Below are 17,658 nucleotides of genomic sequence, written 5' to 3'. Positions count from 1 at the left end.
GTGGGTCTGGCGACGAATATGTAGCGAGGGCCAGCCGACTAGAGCATGCAGGTCTCAGTGGTGGGTGGTATAAGGAGCTTTGGTAACAAAACGGATGGCACTGTGATTGACTGCATCCAGTTTGCTGAGTAGAGTATTGGAAGCTATTTTGTAGAGGACATCGCCGAAGTCGAGGTTCGGTAGGAAAGTCTGTTTTAGTAAGGTAAGTTTGGCGGCGTGAGTGAAGGAGGCTTTTTTGCTAAATATTAAGCCGATTCTAGATTTGATTTTGGATTGTAGATGTTTGATATGAGTCTGGAAGGAGAGTTTACAGTCTAGCCAGACACCTAGGTATTTATAGTTGTCCACATATTCTAGGTCAGAACCGTCCAGAGTAGTGATGTTAGTCGGGCAGGCGGGTGCGGGCAGCGAACGACTGATCATTTTGACCCCACGGGGTGAGATCTTGTGTGGAGCCCCAGATCGAGGAAGATTATCAGTGGTCTTGTATGTCTTCCATTTCCTAATAATTGCTACCACATTTGATTTCTTCAAACCAAGCTGCTTACCTATTGCAGATTCAGTCTTCCCAGCCTGATGCAGGTCTACAATTTTGTTTCTGGTGTCCTTTGACAGCTCTTTGGTCTTAGCCATAGTGGAGTTTGGAGTGTAACTGTTTGAGGTTGTGGACAGGTGTCTTTTGTACTGATAACAAGTTCAAACAGGTGCCATTAATACAGGTAACGAGTGGAGGACAGAGGAGCCTCTTAAAGAAGAAGTTACAGGTCTGTGAGAGCCAGAAATCTTGCTTGTTTGTAGATGACCAAATACTTATTTTCCACCATAATTGGCAAATAAATTCATAAAAAATCCTACAATGTGATTTTCTGGATTGTTTTCCTAATTTTGTCTGTCATAGTTGAAGTGTACCTATGATGAAAATTACAGGCCTCCCAAGTGGGAGAACTTGCACAATTGGTGGCTGACTAAATACTTTTTTGCCCCACTGTACATGAATGTATAGTTCAAGTGACTATGCATATAAGATAAACAGAGAGTAGCAACAGCATAAAAGAGGGGTTGGGGGGGCACACAATGTAAATAGTCAGGGTCACCATTTGGTTACCTGTTCAGGAGTCTTATGGCTTGGGGGTAAAAACTGTTGAGAAGCCTTTTTGTTCTAGACTTGGCACTCCGTTACCGCTTGCCATGCGGTAGTAAAGAGAACAGTCTATGACTGGGGTGGCTGGGGTCTTTGACAATTTTTAGGGCCTTCCTCTGACACCGCCTGGTGTAGAGGTCCTGGATGGCAGGCAGATTTTCCCCAGTGATGTACTGGGCCGTGCACACTACTCTCTGAAGTGCCTTACGGTTGCGGGCCGAGCAATTGACGTATCAGGCAGTGATGCAACTGGTCAGGATGCTCTCGATGTTGCAGTTGTAGAACCTTTTGAGGATCTCAGGACCCATGCCAAATCTTTTTAGTTTCCTGAGGGGGAATAGGCTTTGTCATGCCCTCTTCACGACTGTCTTGGTGTGTTTGGACCGTTCTAGTTTGTTGTTGATGTGGACACCAAGGAATTTGAAGCTCTCAACCTGCTCCACTACAACCCCGTCGATGAGAATGGGGACGTGCTCGGTGCTCCTTTTCCTGTAGTCCACAATCATCTCCTTAGTCATGGTTACATTGAGGGATAGTGATAAAATAATGTATATGTTGAAAGATAGTGATAAAATAATTCCACTCTGAAACCTTATAACTGTATGAAATTGATTACAATCATAAAATTATATTATGATGTGTGTAGTTTTAGTCAGAATTAGGTTTAACAATGTATCTGTATAGTGGAAAAACACAGACTGTCTGATGAAGGCGTAGCTCAGGATTTGAACTTGTATGTGAGGGCCGAAGAAAGATACCGAGAACAGTTAAACTGTGTTTGCACCAACCTGGCTAAGCCTCCGAGAGACTTGGGAGAGGACAGGGAGTACTTCTCAAGGTCTCCCTAATCTCGGGGGAATGGAACTGTCGGCTGGGCTAGTGATACACAGTGGTGAGAACTATAGAGATAAAACTCACCTACTGTTTGTGTGGAAGTATGTGCGTAGGATACCTACTGTTTGTATGTGAAGGTATGTGTGTAAGGAGCCAGTATAAAATGGATGGTTTTGTACAACGGACTAGGACGTCCTCGTGAATAAACACTTTGACTATTGTAAGCTGAGAAATCTGTCTGTTTCATTTCAACCAGAATCTTACAAACTCTGGGTTGCAGACGGAGTAGATTAATTGAAGTTTATGAACATTGATAACAAAATTATCTTACCACCTGGCCAGGTCTCTGACTTCCTCCCTATAGGCTGTCTCGTTGTTGTCGGTGATCAGGCCTACCACTCTTGTGTCGTCAGCAAACTTAATGATGGTGTTGGAGTCGTGCCTGGCCATACAGTCGTGGGTGAACAGGGAGTACAGGAGGGGACTGAGCACGCACCCCTGGGGAGCTCCAGTGTTAAGGATCAGCGTGGCAGATGTGTTGCTACCTACCCTCACCACCTGGGGCGGCCTGTCAGGAAGTCCAGGATCGGGTTGCAGAGGGAGGTGTTTAGTCCCAGGTTCCTTAGCTTGGTGATGAGCTTTGAGGGTACTATGGTGTTGAATGCTGATCTGTAGTCAATGAACAGCATTCTCACATAGGTGTTCCTTTTGTCCAGGTGGGAAAGGGCAGTGTGGAGTGCAATAGAGATTGCATCATCTGTGGATCTGTTTGGGCGGTATGCAAATTGGAGTGGGTCTAGGGTTTCTGGGATAATGGTGTTGATGTGAGCCATTACCAGCCTTTCAAAGCACTTCATGGCTATGAACGTGAGTGCTACGAATCTGTAGTCATTTAGGCAGGTTGCCTTTGTGTTCTTGGGCACAGAGACTATGGTGGTCTGCTTGAAGCATGTTGGTATTACAGACTCAATCAGGGACATGTTGAAAATGTCAGTGAAGACACCTGCCAGTTGGTCAGCACATGCCCGGAGCACACGTCCTGGTAATCCGTCTGGCTCCGCAGCCTTGTGTATATTGACCTGTTTAAAGGTCTTACTCACGTCGGCTACGGAGAGCGTGATCACACAGTCGTCCGGAACAGCTGATGCTCTCATGCATGCCTCAGTGTTGCTTGCCTCGAAGCGAGCATAGAAGTGATTTAGCTCGTCTGGTAGGCTCGTGTCACTGGGCAGCTCGCGGCTGTGCTTCCTGTGATGCTAGCGCAGACCGGGGACAGACAGAAAGGGAAAGGAAAGGGAAAGGGGGATACCTAGTCAGTTGCCCAACTGAATGTATTAAACTGAAATGTGTCTTCCGCATTTAACCCAACCCATCTGAATCAGAGAGGAAAAACAGCTAGGAGGAAGTTATTTCAGATTTCTGCGTGTAGAAAATGTTCACAGGACGGGAGTGATTTTTTTATTCAGTTGGGACAGGAAAGTTCCAGGGTTATAGAACTGTTGCGGAATCAAGACAGTACGGGAAAACATTTGACAGGACAAGATGGGACAGGAATGAATATTCACTCCCATGTCAACCTCTAGTGACTACAATGGCATAGGCGAAATTGATTGACAGTATGCATCCAAAAGATAGCTAGCTATATGATTTAGCTGGTGGGTTACCAAGTTCAATACAGGACTGTAATGTTAGCTAGCTAATTTACCTATTCCAGCGAATAATCAAGAATCTTCCATTTTGTTGTGAAGAGAGAAAATGATGGTACAGTATCGCATCACTTCTCAGCTGTCAACTAAATGGATTCCGTTCAGCCAAAAAATCCCTCTGATAATCTTTGGTCATCGTAAGCGTCATTCTTGATAGTCGCAAATCACTGGCAGCATCGGGGTAAATCTTTGGTAGGTAGAACAGTGAAAGAGAACTCATTTTCAAGCTTGTTTGTAGTTTGCACAGCCAGACAGAACAACACATGGGCATGATGACAAACGTTAGTGAAAAACAAACGTTTAAAAAAATTAAATGCTACAGTACATTCTGAGATTACTGTGCGTTAGTCGTTCGAAGTAAACAACGCCATCAACCAAGGTTGTGGTCACGTCCCATCTACCTAGCGAGCGGTATCTGCATTTGCTATGAATGCTGGACTTTGTGGTGCACTATGAGCAGACGAATGTCCAGGAAGTCAAAACTTCCTGATTCTACCAGTGAAATTAAAATGCGCTTGTTCTAGCTTGTAGTTTGGATAATGTTGATGTTTATGACAGAAACGTAATGTTGATAGTATATTGCACAAGCACCATGTGTATGTGACCAATATAATTTGATTTGTTGTAACTAGTCTGAACTGTTATTGTACCATTCTTGTTATTTGCCTAACAACTAGAGAATTGTGTTTTTTAACTTCAGAAACAGAAGCAGCCCGATGACGATAAGAACATTCAAGAGGCCACGTGGTCATCAGTATCCATTAAGGCCTCCAAGAGTTCCTCAGAAAATGTACCATCTTTACCCTCCTATATAACCATATACAGTACATGAAATCTCAGCCCGAGTACAATTAACTAAACCAAATGCATACTGTTTTATTTAGATCAGTATACAGACCTTTATATCTGTCACACTATAACTCAACACGGCTTCTGTCCCCAGGTTACTGGTGAGATGGTCAACCAAGAGTCTTGTCAAAAGGCCATCATAAAACCCAGAAATCAACCTCCTAAACAAGCAGAGACTAAAAGGTAAGAAACACATCATTTCTTTATTCATCACTGACTATATATAATGTCCCGTTGGTGTCAACAAAATGACAATTGCTGTGACTCTGTTGCCAGGTCATTGGTTAAACTCTTAGGTACAGGAAGTGTGCCCACAACGAACACCTCTGGAATGGGGAAAACAGTGTTTGACCAGGTGGATAAAATCTATATCTCATTTGTCCGTGGTCACAGCTAAGGCATCACTTCTCGGCACTGCTTGGATATGTTTTAGGCAATTTTACAGAGATGAATTATCATACATTATGATAGCAGTGCACTCCACGGGGACAAAAATGATACATTAAGATAATGACAATCGAATGTATTTAGGAAGCGCTTTCTCATAGTCACAACACTACACAACATAGCAAACATCTAATCTATAAACACCAGTTAGTGAAAACAGCATACAGGAAGAAACCCAAATTATTAAGAAAGAAAATGCATCTCAAACTAAAGCAAGAAAAGTACAGATATAGGCTACATAGAAGGTAACAATTGGGATATGTTTGTGATGTAAGTTTTGTGGAACAATTCCTTCGTTAACCTGTTGATTATCTATGTGTTTCTTCAGAGTGAACCCTCGACCAGTAAAATACCCCCTCTTCAAGTGAATATCCCAAGTAAAAAGCACTGATGTTTCAGATCTCCACTTACAGAAAAATTATGCTAAAATACTAGTTTTAGAAAATGACAAGAAGGAAAATGTAGTGATACTATGTTTCCAAAACATATAATACAACTCACTCAGTTAAGCATTGAATTATGAGATACTTTATACTTGAGTTGCAAGTACCCTTTGTACCATGTACCACATGTATACAGTAAGTAAATAATCTGAAATGATTTTTCACCGACTGATACAACTCATTTGCTTAACAGCATTGGCTATAACGAGATTGGAAGATATGTGACTGCTGTTGGATGATTTTTGTATTAATTAATAAAAGACGTTTCCAACTGTTTCCAGGCAAAAGGAAATCTGATGAGGCCCATGCAAACAAACAAACAAAGAAACGACAACGTGTTGCTGCGTCCAGAATAACTGAGACATTTGGTAGGTGGATGAAGGTGTTTATATGAACCACAATCATTTTAAGAAACACTTGTTTAATTGGAAACCATGACTGACAGTTCACTGTTCTGTTCACTGTTTGCATGTTGCACAGTAGGACAAGCTACAATTGCAGTTTACTCCAAAATCAACGTTTGTCAGTGGTGTTATAGAGTGCATTGATCTGCTCTTGTAGCCATCTCTCTAACAGTAGTAAATACATGGTTGTTTGAGTGGAGTACTCCTTTAACTCAACACGTAATGTCAGCACACAGCAACATTTCATCTCAGTTTTTGATATAGCAGATCTGAATGTCACTGTGCATTCCACTTGTTATTTCCCTGTAATATCCTTTCCACCTTTATAAACATGTTGACACAACAAGATTATAGCTGGTTGGTGACCTGTGTTTAACTTTGCCAGAAACTGAAACCAAGACAGAGGTGAAGAAGATCATGCAACGTATCAAAAGCAAACTTGATGATCTGCCTTCTACGAAACTCATTGACTTCGTCAGGTATGCATAATTTTACAAAATGTTTTACCCCTTTTTCTCCCCAATTGGTAGTTACAGTCTTGTCCCATCGCTGCAACTTCCGTACGGACTCAGGAGAGGGATGTGTGTTCTCTGAAACACAACCCCTCCAAGCCGCACTGCTTCTTATCACAATGCTCGCTTAACCTGGAAGCCAGCCGCACCAATGTGTCGGAGGAAACACCTGGTGACTGTGTCAGCGTGCATGCGCCCGGCCCACCACAGGAGACTCTACAGCGAGATGGGACAAGGACATCCCAGCTGGCCAAACCCTTCCCTAACCTAGACGACGCTGGGCCAGTTGTGCACCACCTCGTGGGTTTCCCGGTCGCGGCTAGCTGCGAAACAGCCTGGGATCAAACCAGGATCTGTAGTAACACAGCTAGCACTGCGATGCAGGGCCTTAGACCGCTGTGCCACTCGGGAGGCTCCAGGTATGCATTTTTAAATGTGGGGGGATGCATACAGGCCACTAAATTGCTTTAATTGTTTTTGTTTTTGTCTTTCATTTTTAACAGAGGTAAAATCCAAACTTTGGAGAAAGACAAAAAAGAGATAGTGGGTGTTTTTGGGAAGACTGGAGCTGGTAAGAGCTTCTTGATTAACACCATCTTGGGTGAGACGACATTGCTGCCCTCTGGAAACCAAGGAGCATGCACCTCGGTCATGATTCAGGTGGAGGCCAATATGACAGACTCGGACTCTAAATACATCGCAGAGATTGAGTTCATGACAGAGGAGGTAATAGCATCTGTTTCATCTGTTTATATTCTAATCTCACAATGTTTTAGAAGTGGTGTCATAGTAAACAGTACATTTAATGAAAGGCTTCTTTGAAACATATCAAGGCCACTAAAACTAAGATCTGAATCGAGGTCTGTCATTGACCCAATTGACACCTTCCATTAACTTAGAAGAAGCATTGATAGAAGGAACAACGATACAATGTAGCCTAACATTGCCTGCAAAAGGCACAGATTTGAGGGGGATTTTCTTGCTATGTGCACTGGTCCTTTTAAATTTCAATTCCATGTTGCACATAAAAATATTAATGCTACGATCGGGTCACTTGCAGCTGTGCTCCGAATTGATGATTATTTGGGTGGTTCCAGCTGTGGGCAGGGTTGAAATCTAAACTAAACCCAAGGAAAACTGTTACACACCCTATGTTCCTTTCTCAAATCTCTGTTTTGGAAGATACGGACCTCATGAGGAGGTGAAATCACCGGCAAAATGGTTGCGCGCTACACAGCGCTGAGGTTGCCTACCAGCTGGTTTCACTCGGCAACGTTGACCTACAGATACATTTTGGGTGGAAAAGAGGGAGTGAGCACAGATTTTTATGCTAATCAACACCATCTACACAGGAGGTGTGAATTGTAGGGAATTGCCACACACCATGTGTTAAATTTGACATTTTTACATTTTGGTAATTTAGCAGATGCTCTTATCCAGAGCGGCTTACAGGAGCAATTAGGGTGAAGTGCCTTACTCAAGGGCACATGGGCAGTTACTGGCCCAACCTCTTAACTGCTAGGCTACCACCCAGCGCACTAAATAGAAGCCATTAGCCATTAGTCAAAAAATATTACCAAAATTAAGAATGTGACTGCTGAAGCAAGTCACATTAATCATTATTTTACAGTATAGAGGAAACAGAGTGATAGCATGTTACAGTAATAAGCCAGCAGGGTTTGTGGAGCTGATGATTAGAATGCACACAAGTCACACTCCTTCATTTGTGAGTAACCTCAAAGACTGGGCCACCAACAAACATGTTAACAATAGAGAAAATGCATCCCGTGACATTTTCACATGCAAATAGCACTCGATTTACATGATCTGTAGTTCTTTAGTAATGACTCAGTGGCAGAATGAGAGTTCATCAGAGCAGCCAGCACGCAGGCTCAACATGATGGCTAATTCAGCTCTCTGATTGGTGTAAGGTGCTTCGCTAAATGTGTTATACAATCAGGACAAGATGGAAAGGGTTAAACACTTTGATGTTCTGACAGATATGAGGAAACAAAGGCTTTATACAAATAGAGAGCTAGATTCCCACTGCAGTATCTGATAGGCTTCATTCCTGTAGTTCTTAGGTATGAATGAGAGTTGATCAGAAACTGTGCTACCTGCCACAGAACGTTATTTAAGGTTGAACAAGTTATAAGGCTGCACACTGCGGTACCTTCCACAGTAAAGGGGTAAAGGGATGGGATGAGCCCTTGTGCATAATGTTCCTTGCACAGTAACATGGTGAAGGGTGTGCCCACCTGGAAACGGCAAACAGTGGTTTCTAGCCACAATTCTAAACCTCTGTGGGAGGGGAAGGGAGTTGATGTTGAGAGAGCCAGGTAGTGACTATAATAAATAGTTGTGGTTTGGTTGCCATAGTGTAATAGTGACAGTAGTAGTAGTAGTAGTAGTAGTAGTAGTAGTAGTAGTAGTAGTAGTAGTAGTAGTAGTAGCAGCAGCAGTAGTAGTAGTAGTAGTAGTAGTAGTAGTAGTAGTAAAAGGCCTAATAGCAGAGCAGTAATTGTAGTAACAGCAGTAGTAAGTTGCTAGTGAGTGTGGGTCATAATTAGTCAGATTGCAGTGATGCTGGTCTGTAGCCTCTTGGGCCATCCCAAGCTTCTTGTGTGTAAATCTTTAGTTTTGGCATACCGCCTTTTGTTTCCTATTTGTATACTATGTGTTGGTCACCATTTGGGGGGCTAGGTAGTTTCATAACACAGGACTTAGCATTCAAATGAAGAGAGTATGCATTACACATTTGTAATGGTTTTACATTTTTATTAGGAATGGAAAGAGGAGCTATGGTCAATCTTCAGAGACAGATCTTACAAGGATGGAAATGATGAAGACAAGGAAAGGGATGACGACGATGACGATGATGATGAAAAGATATCAGCTTTGTATGGAAAAGATGGACGTGGGGCAACCTTAGAAGAACTAATGGACAGGAAGCACTTCAGAGAAATTCCAGAGTTTCGTTTATCAGTCAAGAAAATATTTGTATGTGACACAGTAAGTTACTGTCATGCTAGTTCACTTCTATGAAGATTGTGTGCTTTGGTGAAAATCATTGTTTTAAAAAATCATTTTAGGAAGGTAACCACAACTGATTGCAAATTATATTAAATAATGTATTTATTCCCTTACCAAAAAACTGGCTTCTGGCAAACAGTTGTGGCAAACCTTTGGCCAATTTGGCACAAATTTGCAGCAAGCGCATATTTTCACATGCAAATTATTTGCGGCAAACTACTGCAGCAAATTTGCAGAGACTTGTGAACTTGTGGCAAACAATTCTGAAAAGCTTGTGGCAAAAATGTAAGTGTTTGCTGCAAACATAGTATACATATGAAATGAAATCAGGTTTTTGGTTACTCTGTGTTAACATTGAAATATTGTATCTACATAAACCAAATCACATTCCCTTTAAATTAGTTGCTTCTCACAGAAAACTAAACCAAGCATACTAAAATTACTAAATGTACTAAACATGTATGCAATGTCTTAACAGATCAAATTAACCCAATACAACTTGAAGTGAGCATGCTAATGACGATAAGAGCAAAGACCAGATATTTAGCAAATAAATGGTTTATTTTGTATTTTTATGTACAGTAGCTACAACATCTACATGAGAGAAATTTGAACACTAAGGGGATGTTGATATTAGGATGTTTAAAAGGGAAAATACATGAATGTACATGAGCCAAGTGACAATTGAGCAATAGCTTTCAACCAATGGAAGTTTAAAAGATAATTAACAAAATTTGATTCATGAAAATAACAAAACTAAATCAAACCCAGTTCAGAACTATTGCCTTTTTGGGTGAACTGTGGAAGTCCTTCATCCAAACCTTGTTGAATGCACTAAAACAATCAGAAAACACACAACAAAAACAAAATTAAGATACTGAAAAGATTTTCTATTTTGGCATCTTAAAAGGTAGGCTCAGCGGCTAATGGCCAGGTTTGGCTTTGGAAAAACTGGGTCAGCAGTTACAAAGTTGCCTTGATATTGCAATGCTTCTCACTGAAACTGGCATTCTATATATTTTTCAGCAAGGAAACAATTGTTCTGCCTTTTATAAATGCTATATAAACAAACAAAGTATCGAGAATAAACTGGGACTAAGGTCTACTAAAAACAAATACATTTAAATGTGTGGCCAACTGTTCCTAGAGATCCACAGTATACACTATATGTCACTAAGACAGTTGTCTACTAGTTCTCTTCTTCCTGACTCAGGTAAACAGAGCATTTGGAAAGTATTCAGACCCCTTGATTTTTTACACATTTTGTTACCTTACAGCCTTAGTTTAAAATCAGATTTTTAAAAATGCCTCAATCTACACACAATACCACATAATGACAAAGCGAAAACAGGTTTTTAGAAATTTGTGCAAATGTATTAAAAATAAACGGATACCTTATTTACATAAGTATTCAGACCCTTTGCTTTAAGACTCGAAATTGAGTTCAGGTGTATCCTGTTTCCATTGATGATCCTTGAGATGTTTCTACAACTTGATTGGAGTCCATCTGTGGCAAATTCAATTAATTGGACATGATTTGGAGAGGCACACATCTGTCTATATAAGGTCCCACAGTTGACAGTGCATGTCAGAGCAAACACCAAGCCCTGAGGTCAATGGAAATGTCCGTAGAGCTCCAAGACAGGATTGTGTTGAGGCACAGATCTGGGGAAGGGTACCAACAAATTTTTGCAGCATTGAAGGTCCCCAAGAACACAGTGGAGTTCCTCTGTGGAGATGGGAGAACCTTCCAGAACGACAACCATCTCGGCAGCACTCCACCAATCAGGACTTTATGGTAGAGTGGAAAGACAGAAGCCACTCCTCAGTAAAATGAACTTCACAGCCAGCTTGGAGTTTGCCAGAAGGCACCTAAAGGACTCTGACCATGAGAAACAAAATTATTTCATCTGATGAAACCAAGATTGAACTCTTTGGCCTGAATGCCAAGCATCACATCTGGAGGAAACCTGGCACCATCCCTATGGTATAGCATTGTAGTGGCAGCAACATGCTGTGGGGATGTTTTTCAGCGGCAGGGACTGGGAGACTAGTCAGGATGAAGGGAAAGATGAACGGAGCAAAGTACAGAGATATCCTTGACGAAAACCTGCTCTAGAGCGCTCAGGACCTCAGACTGGGGTGAAGGTTCACCTTCCAACAGGACAACAACCCTAAGCATCCAGCCAAGACAAACAACGCAGGAGTGGATTCGGGACAAATCTCTGAATGTCCTTAAGTGGCCCAGCCAGAGCCTGGACTTGAACCCTGATCAAACATCTCTGGAGAGACCTGAAAATAGCTGTGCAACGATGCTCCCCATCCAACCTGGCAGAGCTTGAGAGGATCTGCAGAGAAGAATGGGAGAAACTCCCCAAATACAGGTGTGCCAAGCTTGTAGTGTCATATCCAAGAAGACTCAAGGGGTTAATCACTGCCAAAGGTTTTTCAACAAAGTACTGAGTTAAGGTTCTGAATACTTATGTAATTGTGATATTTATTTTATATACACATTTGCGAACATTTTAAGAAAAAACTGTTTTTGCTTTGTCATTATGGGGTATTGTGTGTAGATTGATGAAAAAAACAATTTTATCAATTTTAGAGTAATTAAGTGAGTAAAACAAAATGTGGAAAAAGTCAAGTGATCTGAATACTTTCAGAATGCACCGTAAATGCTCCTGAGTGGCGCAGCAGTCTAAGGCACTGAATCAGAGCTTGAGGTGTCACTATGGACACCCTGGTTCAATTCCAGGCTGCATCACAACCGGCCATGATTGGGAGTCCCATAGGACGGCGCACAATTGGCCCAGCGTCGTCTGGGTTTGGCCCGTGTAGGCCATCATTGTGAATAAGAATTTGTTCTTAACTCACTTGCCTAGTTAAATAAAGATTACAGAAAATAAGTCCTGGGTTGAAGAAAAGCATCATAAAATTGAGTTATGCCTAATATGGCAAGTCATATTATTTTTCCAAAATGTAATATTGTTAACTTCATATCAACACTATGCATGCAAGAAGCCTTGACCTGGTGTACACATATTTATCTGTCCTCGGTTTTATTGAACGCCTCAATCTGTCTATTTGCGTTATAACTGATTGCTTCTAGAAAGAGAGCAGGAACAGCACATGATCAAGATGCGCTAGCTACTAGTTTAAAGCAATGAAATACCTAATTATTACAAAGACTGAATGTTTGGGCTACATTTATGCGAATACATGCATTTGCTTACATTATTAAGCTTGTCCCCAGCAAGAAAACCAAAATTGTCACTCAAACAGAAGGGGGAACTAACAGACTCACTGACCAACAACCAAAACAAAACAGGTGGGGTTGTAGGAGGAGTTCTGAAAGACACTCATGGGGGTGTCCACTGAAAGTTGACTAGCAACAACAACTGGAACCCAAAATACACTCACCATGAGCACCCACTAATTTTGCCAAAGAAGAGGCAAACAAAAGAAAAACCCACACCAAACATAAAGACAGTATGCAACCCAAAACAAAATCAGACAAAGGAATATATTTTCTATAAATCAAATAGGGAGCGCCAACTACAGGTGTTGACCCTACACATCTCTCAAGACAACTAGAACACTGGGCCAGGCACTCTTAAATAGCACCTGGGCCAGCACAGCTGAAACACCTTCCCACTAAAGAGGTGGCAACCAGCACAGGTGTAACACATACTGACTAACGAGGGGACACCAATCGGTGTGCCCTATGTGCTAATGTGCTAAAGCCCAACCTCAAAACATAAATGGAAAAACCAAAGCCTGTAACAAGCTTGAAGATGATAAACTAATTTATCACTCAGAAAACGTGTTATGAGTGAGTGCACCACAAGCATATTTCCAGGGTGTTAATGAATCCTCCTCCAACACCACGGGTAGGGGAAGGGTATCCATCTACAAAAGTGAAGTCTTGCTTTGATGTCAAGTCAGCTCATATTGTTGCTACCTTAGCTGTTGTGCTAGCTAACATGCTGGTGAACAGAGACACTAGCATATTGACATGCATATTGATATTAAAAGACAGCAATGTATTCACAAAAAATATGTGTTTAGGCATAGCATTAGTTAGCTAGCTAGCTATCACATTAATTGTGAAAAAATAGGATAGCTAATGTTAGCTAGCTAAGCGCTAGCCAGTCAGGGGTGCTGACAGATTAAAACTGATATCAACTAAATGTGTTTCACTGTATCCCATAAAACATAACATTGCTAACTAGGCATCAATTAGCTAACACAATTTTAAAGTTTATTAAGATGTTTAAGTAATAAGTTAGACACTCACCGGACAACTTTGGTAGGTAGCTAGCTAGATGAATGGAAACCAAGCTTCCTACAGATTTTTCTAATCCCCTTGATTTGTCGTCAATGGATACGGGTCTTGGAATTCATTTGTTCACCAGAAGCGGCTTCTAGTAAACTCTTTGCCACTAGTGGGAATTGATTGTAAGCGATTGATGGAAAATATAGAACTACATCTTTTAGGCTCTTTGATCTTTGTCAAAGTGTTCCTTTGGAGAAAATAACTTAGTTTTTGTTCACCATTGCATGTAATGATACTTTATTACAATTGCAGGCAAAACAACTCTCTAAAAATATCACTTGTTACACACGGAGTGACACACAGAGTGATACATTTAAAAGACAGTATTGGCCGCTTGTGAAGTGTATAACCATCAAGGTGCCAAACTCCAAAGACCTGCTGGAGCATGTTGTGCTGGTTGATCTTCCAGGCAATGGAGACTGCAACAAGAGCAGAGATGAGATGTGGAAATTGGTAATTATTTACAATTCTTATTAGTAATGGTTCGATATTCTATTTAGAATTGTATATAACTTCTAATTTGGTTGATGTTAGATTAACATCATAGGTACAGGGCCAAATGTCTGGCTATATCTATGTATTTGAGTTTATTTATATCTATGTTCAAATGATTAAACATATTAGGTAGGCATATGTATGTTATTAATATTATGTGTATTGTGTATTTTACACCATTAATGTTGGATGTTTTAAGTTAATGTTACACTTCTTTAGTTTGTTGGAAACTGCTCTGCTGTGTGGATTGTGAGCGACATTGCAAGAGCAACTTCAGAAAAGGAATCTTGGGAGATTTTAGACAGCACCGTTAGTCTCTTTGGACCTGGTGGAGAATGTCGAAGCATCACTTTCATCTGCACCAAGACAGACGACATTGAGGAGAATCAAAAGGCTGATGCACGTTCCTGTATTTTGCGCAGAAATGAAACAACCAAGAGGCAAGTGAGGGATAAATTCAACAAACAAAAAGAAGTTAAGGTAAGTTACAACTGACATAAAGGAATCTTCTGTGACTTGTCAACATGCTCATACTGTATGTTGTAGTGGGGAAGATTTAGACATTTCATGGAATTAAATGAAAGCAAGATTACATTGTACACTAAAGCTTTTCATTAGACATTTGAGTTGTCTAATATACAAAACAAACAATTGAGTAATAGGTGCTTATTTGTATTTATGGTAAGGTAAGAAAGTTGTTCTAATCTGGTATTTATCAGTCATATCAAAATCTTCTAAATGTATTTAATTGTTTAAAAAAATTGTTGAAGCACAACTGTTTGCATGAGCATAATGAATATAGATTTTTTTTGAGCTTGCAAAATGTCAGTGTGTGGACATGATTTAATTGTCTGTCATTGTCTCATAAACACCTTTCAGAAACACTTCAGTGGGGGAAAGGATTTCCTTCAGGTGTTTACTGTGAGTTCCAAGGAATACCAAAAGGAAAAGCATTTGCAACAAGAAGAGACAGGTACGATAACTGAACGTTCTTATTGATTCTACAACATAGAGACAATTGTGTCCCCTATTTTTATGCCTATGCATTTTTTGAGATTGTTTGTGTTGTTAATTACTTTACATAGCAACAAACTTCACCTAAGCAGCATGCATATTTGAGTATGACCTGTCGTAGCTGGAAACTTTAAACATGCAATATGTCTTAATCAGTAACAATTACAACCTGGACCATATGATACTCAATAATAATAGTGTGTATACATACAGCATGCTAAGCTATCCTCATATCCTCTGAAACATTTCACTATATTCTATATTCTTCTCGGGAAATAACATTCTGCTCTTTTGACCACTACTAAGCGCTGATTCCTAATTTAAATTCTGCATGCAGAACTACGATCATGCCCATAATCAATAATTCAGTTAATCAAACTCGAACAGAAATAGGAAAATTAAATGATCAAGAAGTGAATCCAGGATCAATAAGAGCATCAAAGAACACTGACCTCAACCAAAGGTAGAAATAAATATCTGGTTTTGAACTGATGTTGCAGAAATACCCAAACTTCAGGAATTTCTCAGAAATCTCAATGATCGTCGCACAAAGACTTCAGTTTATGTTTCTGGAGCCTATGGGATCCTCTCTTTGATAGAAGGAGCCAAAAGCAGCGACATGGTATTGTACTTACAGCATGTTGATATACTCCTTATATGTGAATCAGTGTATTATATTGATAATGTTGAGTTTGGATTTCAGACAGACAGCAAAGAAGAGGTGTGCCAGGTTCTGGAACAGAGGCTCAAGGATGAGATCAAGTCCATTGGTCAAACTATGGATGAGGCTTATGAGACTTTTGAACAATGCCTCTCAGAAGGAGTTCGACAGTCAGAAGAATCATGCGAGAAATTAATGAATAAAGTGATAGCACCAGTAAGCTACTTTTTAAAAAAGAATGTTTTAAGAATAGCCACTTTTGCACTGTCACCCTACACTGAGTTCTACACTGAGTTTGCCAAATATTAGGAACAACTTCCTAATATTGAGTTGCACCCGGTCTCTTTTGCCCTCAGAACAGCCTCAATTTGTCGGGGCATGGACTCTACAAGGTGTCGAAAGTGCTTCACAGGGTTGCTGGCCCATGTTGACTCCAATGCTTTCCACAGTTGTTCAAGTTGGCTGGATGTCCTTTGGGTGGTGGACCATTCTTGATACACACGGGAAACTGTTGAGTGTGAAAAACCCAGCAGCGTTGCAGTTCTTGACACAAACCGGTGCGCCTGGCACCTATAACCATACCCCGTTCAAAGGCACTTAATTGTTTGTCTTACCGATTCACTCTCTGAATGGCACACATACACAATCCATGTCTCAATTGTCTCAAGGCTTAAAAATCCTTCTTTAACCTGTCTCCTTGCCTTCATCTACATTGATTTGAAGTGGATTTAACAAGTGAGATTAATAAGGAATGATAGTTTTTAGCTGGATTCACCTGGTCAGTCTTTGTCATGGGAAGAGCAGGTGTTCTTAATGTTTTGTAAAATCAGTGTACAGTATATCCGTGCTGGCTAGTTTGTGCTAGAGCCAGAGAAGCTGAAAATCAAGAGACTCAACCAGGATCCCCAAAGCAATGTGATTTACTTCTTGTAACTCAGTTTAGCGTGAGATAGAAACATAAAGTAAATGGGAGAGTAATCTTTCATGGACGGATGTAAGTAACATAACCGGTATTGGCAGCATCTGTTAACAGAGTGTGGGATGCGACGACTAACAGGGAAACAACGTTTTGCTTTCCGGTAAGGAGATGTATTTCCTTCTTAATGCATTTGAGCCAATCAGTTGTGTTGTCACAAGGTAGGGTTGGTATACAGAAGATAGCCCTATTTAGTAAAAGACCAAATCCATATTGACAGCTCAAATAAACAAAGAGAAACAACAGCCCATCATTACTTTACTTTAAGACAAGAAGGTCAGTCAACCCGGAAAATGTCAAGAACTTTGAAAGTTTCTTCAAGTGCAGTTGCAAAAACCATCAAGCACTGTGATGAAACTGGTTCTCATGAGGACCGCCACAGCAAAGGAAGACCCAGATTTACCTCTGCTGCAGAGGATAAGTTTATTAGAGTTACCAGAAATCTGCAATTAACTACATCTCCAAATGCAGCCCAAAAAATGCTTCACAGAGTTCAAGTAACAGACATCTCAATATCAACTGTTCAGAGGAGACTGCGTGAATTAGGCCTTCATGGTTGAATTGCTGCAACAAAACCACTACTAAAGGACACCAATAATAAGAAGAGACTTGATTGGACCAAGAAACATGAGCAATGGAAGTTAGACCGATGATAATCCTTTGGTCTGATGAGTCCAAATTTTAGATTTTTGGTTCCAACCGCCATGTCTTTGTGAGATGCAGAGTAAGTGAGCGGATGATCTCCGCATGTGTGGTTCTCACCGTGAAGCATGGAGGAGGTGTGATGATGTGGGGGTGCTTTGCTTG

General features: G+C 40.7%; 1 protein-coding gene across 7 annotated transcripts in view; it reads left to right on the top strand.

Annotated features, from left to right (window-relative positions):
- Positions 1 to 17,658, top strand: part of LOC110538558 (nuclear GTPase SLIP-GC) — a 37,876-nt gene that overhangs the window by 9,099 nt on the left and 11,119 nt on the right. For 3 of the 7 annotated variants that reach the window (XM_090197289.1, XM_090197283.1, XM_090197284.1), the window contains 13 exons: positions 4,382 to 4,471; positions 4,625 to 4,713; positions 4,807 to 4,885; positions 5,306 to 5,354; positions 5,702 to 5,788; positions 6,210 to 6,303; positions 6,840 to 7,062; positions 9,121 to 9,348; positions 13,958 to 14,158; positions 14,420 to 14,680; positions 15,080 to 15,173; positions 15,715 to 15,836; positions 15,918 to 16,091. In XM_090197289.1, coding sequence (XP_090053415.1) covers positions 4,382 to 4,471; positions 4,625 to 4,713; positions 4,807 to 4,885; positions 5,306 to 5,354; positions 5,702 to 5,788; positions 6,210 to 6,303; positions 6,840 to 7,062; positions 9,121 to 9,348; positions 13,958 to 14,158; positions 14,420 to 14,680; positions 15,080 to 15,173; positions 15,715 to 15,836; positions 15,918 to 16,091 — 1,791 coding nt within the window. The remainder of the gene's footprint in view (positions 1 to 4,381; positions 4,472 to 4,624; positions 4,714 to 4,806; positions 4,886 to 5,305; positions 5,355 to 5,701; positions 5,789 to 6,209; positions 6,304 to 6,839; positions 7,063 to 9,120; positions 9,349 to 13,957; positions 14,159 to 14,419; positions 14,681 to 15,079; positions 15,174 to 15,714; positions 15,837 to 15,917; positions 16,092 to 17,658) is intronic. The other 4 variants (XM_090197285.1, XM_090197287.1, XM_090197288.1 and 1 more) reach the window with 3 other exon arrangements.

Source organism: Oncorhynchus mykiss, chromosome 13 (genome assembly GCF_057628025.1).
Source record: "Oncorhynchus mykiss isolate SJ-2025 chromosome 13, ASM5762802v1, whole genome shotgun sequence".
In the NCBI taxonomy this organism is placed as follows: domain Eukaryota; kingdom Metazoa; phylum Chordata; class Actinopteri; order Salmoniformes; family Salmonidae; genus Oncorhynchus; species Oncorhynchus mykiss.
This window is presented reverse-complemented; position numbering and strand designations above follow the sequence as displayed.